This window comes from Papilio polytes, unplaced genomic scaffold, assembly GCF_000836215.1.
Source record: "Papilio polytes unplaced genomic scaffold, Ppol_1.0 DF823935.1, whole genome shotgun sequence".
Classification (NCBI taxonomy): domain Eukaryota; kingdom Metazoa; phylum Arthropoda; class Insecta; order Lepidoptera; family Papilionidae; genus Papilio; species Papilio polytes.
Genome location: NW_013525269.1, coordinates 691,381 through 701,623, shown reverse-complemented (window position 1 = coordinate 701,623; position 10,243 = coordinate 691,381). Strand labels below are relative to the sequence as shown.

General features: G+C 33.5%; 2 protein-coding genes across 2 annotated transcripts in view; one reads left to right on the top strand and one right to left on the bottom strand.

The window, feature by feature from the left end:
* The first annotated feature begins 153 nt into the window (after positions 1–153).
* Positions 154–8,550, top strand: LOC106101872 (putative ATP-dependent RNA helicase TDRD12). The gene is made up of 3 exons (XM_013281224.1): positions 154–508; positions 832–1,583; positions 1,795–8,550. Exons 1-3 carry the CDS (start codon positions 228–230, stop codon positions 6,192–6,194), a joined length of 5,433 nt encoding a protein of 1,810 aa, XP_013136678.1. The 5' UTR covers positions 154–227; the 3' UTR covers positions 6,195–8,550.
* A 923-nt stretch (positions 8,551–9,473) lies between these two features.
* Positions 9,474–10,243, bottom strand: part of LOC106101789 (WD repeat-containing protein 7) — a 63,377-nt gene continuing 62,607 nt past the window's right edge. Inside the window, exon 34 of the mRNA XM_013281125.1 lies at positions 9,474–9,536. Within this exon, the coding sequence (XP_013136579.1) occupies positions 9,474–9,536 (63 nt within the window). The remainder of the gene's footprint in view (positions 9,537–10,243) is intronic.

The following is a 10,243-nucleotide window of genomic DNA, read 5'->3' as shown; positions in this document are numbered from 1 at the left end:
TGCTTTATTTTATTTCGTTTTTTTTTCTATTTTACAAAATAATTTTGTTCTAATTTTTAATAAGCGCAAAACGTTTTCATCTGTACATAGCTCATATTGTACTTTTGCCGGTATTTTTAAAAGCCGCATACTAGTGACAGTTGGTGTCAAAGTGTCGAATGTCTGAGTTTTTAAGAAACGTTTTTAATGGAATGTAAATTCTAAAGTAAAATAATATTTTAAAAGCAATGCCACCTGATTCTTACCTCGTTGAGGTACTTCATTATTTAAATCCACATTTGATATGGATCGAAGTAATAGATCCGACTGTTGCACGGGGAGACAAATTTGTTTTCGAGCAAATCGGTATTTATGGAGTTCTTCCTATGGAACTTACGTTAGATGTGGAGGATGAGAACCTCAAGACGGGGGTATCGGATGTATGGTTACCAGCGGCATCAAGCACAATTAAGAAGGCACTGGCTGAAGCTATAGAAGTTAGATTCTGTCCGACATATATAGACCGAAGGTATGGTATTCGCTAAATTAATATTCTAACAAGAAATTAAACTATTTGACTTTAATTCAAAAGGTTGTAGTTTTTTTAACAAGCCTTTATTTTGTATCTCATTGTTTTTGCCATCTAAACAATTAACATAATTCTCAAACCAAAAGAAACAATATGGTGGCCCTTTGTTTTGATTCAAGTCTTATTAAGCAGGCTTAAATATTGTTTGCCCTACTATTGGTAATGGATGACAATAAAATTGGTCTCAATTTCACAAACTGTTTCATTTTAAATTTTATGATTTAGTTACATAAAGGCATAATCCATTTTTATTTTCTTTTTAGATCATCAATATTTGATGACAACATTCACAAATATGGTGAATTAATGGTTAGAAAACATGACAATAAATGGAAGTCTTTATCAAAGATTTTAATAAAAGCTGGTATTGCATCATACGACATGTGCCTGTTTCACCAACAATTAAGCTCGGGCAAATTAAACATAAGGCTCAAAAGCCTAGAATCCAGAGATGTAATTCAGGAGATTGAAAATTATTACATAAAGAAAAATGTAGCTAAGAAGAATTGGAAGAAATCAGTGGAAGAACAAACGGTAGTGAGTCATGCTACTTTAGAGTTGGAATCTACATTAACAACAATTAATTTACAAAAGCACAATGAAGTAATGCAAAGAATGCTGCAAAATAAAATAAATGACTTTGAACTCTGTAAAGATATAAATGAAGAGCCTTTAGGAAAAGGTTTTAAGGGTAAATTAAAAAATGTTTTCAGAGAAACAAAGAAAGAAACATTACCATCAAGTGTTGAAAATAATCACAAAGTGTCATCATTAAAGAAAAGACTTGAATTGATGACAAGGAAAAGTAACAGTCAAAAAATGGACAATGCACATAAAAGTGATCCTAAACAGATATTGGAGAATACGAAAAAATTCTTAGAACTTAATACCAATAAAAATCTTGAAAGAAAAGAAAATGAAGAAATATCAAGTAAAAGCAGTAAAGAGCAGACATCTGAAATGAAAAGTTATTATAATGGCCGAACATTTATAAAAGAAAACAAAAACAATACAGGTAACATATTTAAATTGTACTTCTTAACTTACTTCTTAAATGTAAAAGTTTAAATGGCTCAATTGGTTTTGATGAAATTTGACATAGACATAGAGCATAGTCTGGAAGAGCACATAGGCTACTTACTTTTGTTACTATTTGAATTTGCCTAATAATTTATTCACAGATTTCTTAAGAATTAAATTAAATGGGAACAAATATCTTTTTACAGAATTTAAACTACCAAAACCAACTGCAATGGAACATCCAAGAGAAAAAAAAGTATATTATGGCCCACCTGGTATTTTACCCACAAAATTATGTCTGAAAGTAATGTCTGAAAATGTTGGAAACCAACCATTTATCCCTGTTGATAATCAAGAGAAGACTACTGAGAAAGAAGATATTTTTGCTAACATGGATTCTGGAGTAAATGTACAAATAACTAATAAAAATTGTTTAATGAACATGAAACAGAATGTTGAAATAAATCATAAATATACAGTTCCAGTAAAATTGAATAATAGAGGTAGTTCAAGTAAAGGCAGTAGTGTCAATTTGGCAGAAAAGACAAATTCTGCATCTACAGTCAAATCTTCAAGTAAAGTTTTACAAAGAAAGTTAATTTTACATGAAAAAAAGAAAGGTAATTTTCTGAACGGTCCATTTTCTTCATGTTCAGAAACATCAAATAAAGATTCATCTTCTTTAGAAGAAGTTGATGTTAGAAAAAAAGAGAACAGAACAGAAACTCAAAATTCAGATGATGAAGTCATAAGAAAAATTAATGAGGAGTATTCTACTCCTAACGTAAGCAAAGAAGTTAACTTTAATACTGATAATTACATTTCTATGAAAAATTCTGTAAACCCTTTCAAAAATATTGACCCAAACATATCTATATTTGTAGAAAAACTTGTGACACCCGTGTTGATGGTGCATACAAAAATGAACAAACGAATAGAACCGGTTTTCAATCTTAGGGATGTTAACTTCAATGCCGACATTCTAATGGCCTTGAAAACTATGTCTATAGAAAATCCTATGATGCTACAAACAATATCATGGTTTTGTATACTACGAGGGTATAGTACATTTTTGATAAGTCCTGTAGGAAGTGGAAAAACAATGGGATATTTGCCAGCTGTGTGTCGACTAGCATCTGATAATGATTTCGATGATTCAGAAAGTGTTGGTCCAAAATGTATAATTATATGTGCGACTGCAAAATCTGTTGGCGAGATTGAAAAGCTTTCTAAAATGTTTTTAAAAGACAACAATAAGGTGGTTGCATGTTTTGCAGGTGTTGATGATGCACTAATAACTACTTCCTTGTTGAATGGTTCTGACTTATTAATATGTACGCCATCGTATTTAGTACGTTTACTTCAACTAACCGATTTCGGGGTTGATTTACGTCGTCTTGCAACAGTTGTCCTCGATGATTGCGAGAGATTAGGCGAAGTATATACCAATGAATTGAAGTATATCATTTTGAAAGTCAAAGAAACTCTCAAATACCGAACCAACAAAGAGCTGAAAGTACAATATGTTGCAGCGTCTAGGATTTGGTGTGATTTCATGGAACCAATAATAAAGAAAGCCCCACATTCTGTTGTCTGCATGGGGGCATTTCAAGAATGTGTCCTATACTCAAAGGCTGGAATTTCCGTTAGTTTTGTTTATGATAATACTAAAATGCAAGCTGTTCATGATTTTCTTAACCAAATCGACGTTACCAAAAGAACAGTAATCGTTTGTGATACAGATGATGAGATATTTTTACTAAAAAAGACTTTAAAGAAATATAAAAATGCAATTTTTACCTGTGACAGTACAATGACCATTCAAGATTTGTACAATTTGAGAATCACTTGGGATGAATATCAGGAACCATTGTCGGGACCAATTCTATTATGTTGCAATGACACTCTGGCTCATATGAATGTGACTGATGCGAACTATTTGCTCATTTATTCCCTTCCACCATTGTTCTCTACGTTCTGTAGATGGTTTTCAGTTTTAAATGACAAATATCCATCTATTTTTAAACAAGATAATGAAATCGTGAAAATCAAAATATTAATTGAAGAGAAAAATTTGGAGCAGTTGCCAAAAATGCTTAATTTTGTTAAACGATGCACTGATAATAAATTTCCACAACACTTGAGTAAGGTCTGCAACAACATTATGATTGAAAAAGATAAAGCCAAAGCTTCAAAGTTAGTACCACTTTGTAATAACTTACTTGGTCTCGGTTATTGTCCTGACTATTGGAATTGTCACTTTAGACACACCTTCGAGGTAGCTGTTGATAAATTGAAAGAATGGATGCCACTAACTGGCCAAATTACATTTAAAATCCTGCACTATCACTCTGCGGTTTGTTTTTCGGCTAGACTGCTGTCTAATACAGTGGAAGACTCAACGAAAAAGTATCCACAAACATATAGCACTCTTTCCCTAAAAATGGGCATGTATTATAGTAAGGAAAGTAACAAAAAACTCCACGGTGTGCCAAAAATTGGTGACATATGTGCGGTTTCACTGAAGCAAAACTTTTTCGCGAGATGTCAAGTGATTAAAATTTTGAGCAAGTATCAAAGAGGGAATCCTAACTCTGTACTAATCAAACTTTTAGATGAAGATAAGATGGAAACGACGAGGGACATATATTTGTACTATATACCTGAAGAGATGAAAAAAATAGAAACGCACGTGGTTCAAGTGAGACTAGCCAATATACAACCTAAAGACAAAGACGTGACGTTTTCAGATCTGGCTAGAGACCAACTTAAAATGATAACTGACCAAGATGAAGAACTGTATATGAGGGGAGAAGTAGCCATGTGTATTGGAAATTGCGTTTTCGTTGATACCCTTGAAGCTTGTCAGGACTTGGCATCAATAAACCAAACAGTTGTAAAACATGACTTTAAATCAGACCTTCTAGAAAAGCATGCCGTACCAAATATGGAACATTTGGACAAGATTAAACAGATTTGTGGCGTCAAATTTGAAGTTGAAGAGAAAAATGAAACGCGAAAATCATTGGAGCCAGTAAAAACTGCAACTGCTTCTTGGGCTTATTTAGAAAAGGACAACACTTCGTTGGTGTTTTTTGGAAGTGCATTAAATCCAAGTAAATTCTTTGTGCGTCTTCAAAAGTTTGATTCGTGTGTAAATATGTTGCTGAAGGAAATACAGAAGTTCGTTGCTACAAATCCAGAACCATTGAATAATGTTAACGAGGGTGATATTGTGTTAGCTATGTTCCCAGACGACGGAGCATTTGAAAGGGCTAGAATTGAAAAGGTCATCGACAAACATAAAGTAAAATGCTTCTTCGTCGACCAAGGTGATTGGAGAGAGGTGCCCGTTAAGAAATTAATAGCTATTAAAGACGAATTCATATCAAAGCTGCCTTTCCAAGCAATCGAATGTAGATTACTAGGCGTTAAACCTGCTGGAGAAGAATGGTCAGATTTCGCAACAAATTGGTTTTCCGATATATGTTACGACGTTGATAATGACAGTATGAAATATTTGTATGTAAAATGTTTTACCAAAGAGAAAGCTGAGTTTACTAATGGCAATAAATATGGTGTTGTAATGTTCGACACGAACAATGATGATGATGTTGTTATAAATCTAGTTTTAATTGACGTTAATTTTGCAAAAGAGATTGATAGTGAAATTAAATATTTGCACGAATGTGAGACGATTAATCTCAGTAAAAACTCTTTAAATGGTGAACAGCTCTCTGATTCAGAAGAAGAGGCGAAGGAAAATTTTGATTCTGCAGTTTGTAAGAATAACAATGTACAGGCAAATAACTCGTCAATGTTGGACACTATATTCAAGAAACCCATAAGATCCGTGCCTTTGGTAGGGTCAGATGATTCAGATGATTCTGATCGATGGAATATCAATATGGCTGAAGATTTTCTAAACATTTTCAAACCTAATAAAGATTCTAAAATAGAAGATACTAAAAACTTACCTGCAATTGTGAATGAGACAGAAAAGGACGTGAACACTTCTACAGACAAACCTGAAAATAGTCTACCAGACGTACCTCGATGTAAAAATACTAAAGAATTAGATTCCGATGATTTTACGTCACCAGAATCATCGGATGTTTTAAAGACATCAGAGAACCGTGTCATAAAATCTCTTTTAGTAACAGATAATATGCGGAAACCAAAACTAATTTGGCGTCAAAATAAAAAGCTTGTTATTATTAAAGTGAATCTTATCGGATTACAGATGTATGATGTTAGAATTGACGGCAGAGCTATAAGTTTTGCGGCAAATTTGAATGACTTAGAATATGCGTTCGATATCGAGTTGTACGGAGCTATAGACGTGGCGAAGTCACATCATTGTAACAAAGGGCTGTATGTTCTTATGAAGTTACATAAGATTTTAAACAAGAACTGGTTGACTTTGACGAAAGATGAGGAGATAAGAAAATGGATTGTGTACGACGTGGAATCTATTGACGCTTCCTCTGATGAGGAAGTTATTGATGAACATAATAAAAAGACAATGTTAAGCGCAATTCAGAATATTTATACTAAAGAAGATACTGATAGTGAAGATGATGATTTTCATGATGATCTCAACTAAGAACAACTAAGATTTCTCATTAAACTTATATTTATTTCTAACATTAAGAGTAGGTGCGCACCTTTGACTAAACAATCGCAAACTGTTGTGCGATTGTCGATTGTTTCGCAGCCTGAACTGTTTAGTTGCACAACTAAAAATCGAGTAGTATGCGTACTTCCAAATAAGCTCTTAGGAGTCAAAGCACGACTTAACTGTTAAAGGTGCGCGCGCGCTCTAAGTTAAAAACCAATAGTCAACATAGACGCATTCTTTTGAAGTTAGTTTAGTGAATTAAGGACTAGTAATTTGAAGTGAGGATGTCAAGTTGTATATAAATGATATGGTGTTTGTATTGTCTATGTCTATATCAAATCGTGGGCTATCACTGTCGCAATATGTGAGAAAAAAGATATTGCCATCTCTGTCGTACTCGAAAACCAATGATATGGCTTTTGTACAGATGTTTCGGCAGTGAAAATGCACGGTTAAGAGTGAAATGTATATCTTAATGTAGATTTGTCTTATAAATGTTATGCATTTGTATGTGCGGTTTGTCAGTATTTTTCATTTCAATACTTTAATACGTTTCTCGTATGTCCTAAGTCCTACGTTAAGATTTAAACTATATACCATTATTTTTAAAGTCTGTCACAAAAGTCCGCCTATACTATAAGTATAGGGTTCTCTATTAATTAGGTTTTAGTTTGTTTTTAATATGAGACTACCTAAGAGTTTTGTTACGATTTTTCATTGTAAGTTATGCTGTTATGGCCTGGAATAAAAAGATATTTTTTTGTTGTAAGAGCTAGTAAACGAAAAAGCCATATAAATTCGCTAAAATAGCAAAGTGACCACTGCCATAGGGAGAGGATGTCCCCTCCGCCAACACTTGCTTCATCTCATCTCGCACTTATAAGAAAAAGGGAGAGGGAAGGAGGTGATGGCCATTACCGGCTACCTGAATCCGCTGAAATGCCGATATGACCGCAGCCCTTAGACATCCACAATTGCAGATGCGTTACCTACCCTTAATCGACGGTGGAGGAGACGCACAGGACGATTTTCCCCTTATCCCCTACTGTCAAATCCAATTTCCCTTCTCATTCTTTCCTCTTAAGTAAAGGCTGGAAAGAACAAGGGAAACCGCGGAGTTGCTTCCACTTCACGCTTGGCTTCTTTGTGATCAAGGGCGAGCCGGCCTTACAGTGCGAAGTTGTTAAAACGGGCTCTACCACTATTAAACCATAATTAGTCCTCAGCATGCACTCAGACGAAATAGTTGTCAGACACGCGGAATTGCTTTCACTTCACGCCTGTCTGTGGTCGTGGTATTTCTCCTGTTACGCCGGCCTACTCGTACAAGTGACGTTTTACTGTTACATGAATTTAAAAAAATAATTCTTTAAATAGACTGAAACTTGTGCCAAATGAGAATGCGTAATCTCCGGCTACCTTTAGGTTACGGTCATATATATATCGATGTTTGTATGGACACATTGTGAAAGGTGTCCTAGGGAGATGTACGCTCTTTTCTTGAAGGATCCTATGTTCAGTTTTAAGACTTGTTTGGAGTTATTTTATATGTTTTGTTATAGTTATTTTATTTTTGTTACCATTCACGTGTTGAACGAAAACTCATCGATATTGTGATATTTACGTTTTGTGACATTACTTACCGTGGGTTTCTACAGACCTAAAATATTTGTATCTCAGTTTATTTCAGAGACTAACGGCCGAATACTGAAACGTGATTTAAATATGTAACCGCGTTTTAAATGACAAGGCTAAGAGATGTCCCTACTTTTTTATATCATAAGGTGACAAGTGGCAAAGCGACCGCTGCCCATAGAAAATCGCAATAGCTGATGCGTTGCCTACTATTAATTGACGGAAGAGGCGACGCACATGAAGATATTTCTCCTTCCAATGCGTCTCCTCCACCCTTCAAATCGACGTTCCCTTCCCATCCTATTCTTATAAGAAAAAAGGTGGAAAAGAAAAGGGATTAAAGTTGGGCCTATAGCACCACACTCATTAGATTGTACGCGGAATAGCTCCCACTTGACGCCTGTCTTCTGTGTGATCGTGGTATTTCACCGGGCGAGCCGACCCATTCGTGCGAAAATGTTAAGCGGGCTCTATCACTATTAAACTTACAAAGCAAATATAAGATTAGTTCCAGTATTTGGCCGTAAGCGAGATAAAAAGTTTGTGCAATTCTATAATATTGTAAGTGAAAAACCACGGGAACTGTATTAATTACTTAGAAATTTCATAACTTGTATGAAATTCCTGTTTAGATCTAAGTGTAATTGGCATTAGTTCATTTAATGAAGCAGCAAATACGTAAAATATATATGATTTTATGGTTTAACCTTGTTTTTTATTTTTGACCAACTTCCCAAAAAGAGGTACTCAATGCGTCTGTACGTTTTTTTATTCTTTTATAAGTATGTTACGGCATAACTTCGCACGTGGACCGATTTTGACAATTATTCTTTTTATTCGAAAGTAGATCTTGCAGATGGGTCCAATTTTTTTTTAAATAAATTTTTGCTAAGAATTGTACAATATAGACATAACAGCTACAATAAGGGAGGCTTAAGTAATTCAAGGGATTATTTCGTTACTATTACTATTTAGTGTATTGTTTTTTTTGAAGAATATTTTTTTTATTTGGTTTGGAAGTCGGTTTTTCCAAGTTATATGGACAAAAGAAAATAAAAGTCATAGTTTCTCAACAATAATTTATTTTGGATTAAAATAACAATTACAATAAATACTACGTTAAGCTTTTTTTCTATATAATTTTATATTTCATTACGATTACTTAGCGTTAGTTTTAACAAAGCAGATATATTTTATAAGTAATATTATGGATAGTCCGAAGCTAAGTTAAAATTATTTTTTAATTAGTAAACAGTGATTTAGTTAAAAAGTAAATTTTCAATAATTCCTACATAAATAAAACTAACATTTAAAACAATTTAACGTATAATATAACATTTTTAACAGACATAAAAACTAACAATAATACTGCTGTATACGGTACAAAAAAGTAGTTTCACATTTTAAATTTTAACGGAATGATAGAAGAAGATATTAAAAATAAAACTAAAAAAACGGAAAAAGAAGAAAGCATGTAAAAACCTATTGACAATTTTCTGTTTTACGTTCATTACATAAAAAATATGATAACGAAAAAAATATGCGAAATGAAAATATTTTGACTTGGGGTGCTTCAATCAGTTTATTGAACCACATTCGGATTTGCGCAGAAAAAACTAATTGATTATTTTACCGAGCATTATTACTCCTCAAAATTAAACATGTTAATATGATTCCATTATTAATGTCTGTCTGAAATTATTAACATTTTAACTCTTAAAGCGCACACCTTTGACTAAACAATCGCACAACGGTTGTGCGATTGTCGATTGTTTCACAGACTTCAACTGTTAAGTTGCACAGCTAAAAATCGAGTTATGTACACCTCGTACGCTCATAGGAATCAAAGCGAGACTAAATAGTTGTGCGATAGTTTAGTCAAAGGTGTGCGCGGGCTCTTAATTAAAGGATAGTTATTTTAGATACAATTACCAATTTAAATGGTAACAGTATGTAGGTAAGTAGGCTGTGTAGATTACGAAAAAAATCATTTCTTAAAAAGAGGGTTTTTTTCCTTAGGTTGGTACTGTTAATGTTGCCAGTAAACAAAAATAAAAAATGAAACATCAAGTGAGAAACAATTGCCAATATTTTAAAGTTGATAATTTTTACATATGTTGCATTAATTTCGAAGAGAGATTACATATAACTACAGTTACATAAGTAAAGAGGGTAGATAGAACATTCCTAAATATGCATTAATTTAAATGCATGATTTAATACCCTAAATTAAAACGGGTAGTAGAACATAGATCAAGAGGATTTTTTTTTTAAATAATCTATTGGGTGTGGAAGAGAAGACTGATGTATAATCATTTAAGGGTTAATTTGGACCGAGATTACAGTAGAGGGTAGATATTAAACATTGAAGCGTGTCTCGGAGCCGTCAGCCAGCATGA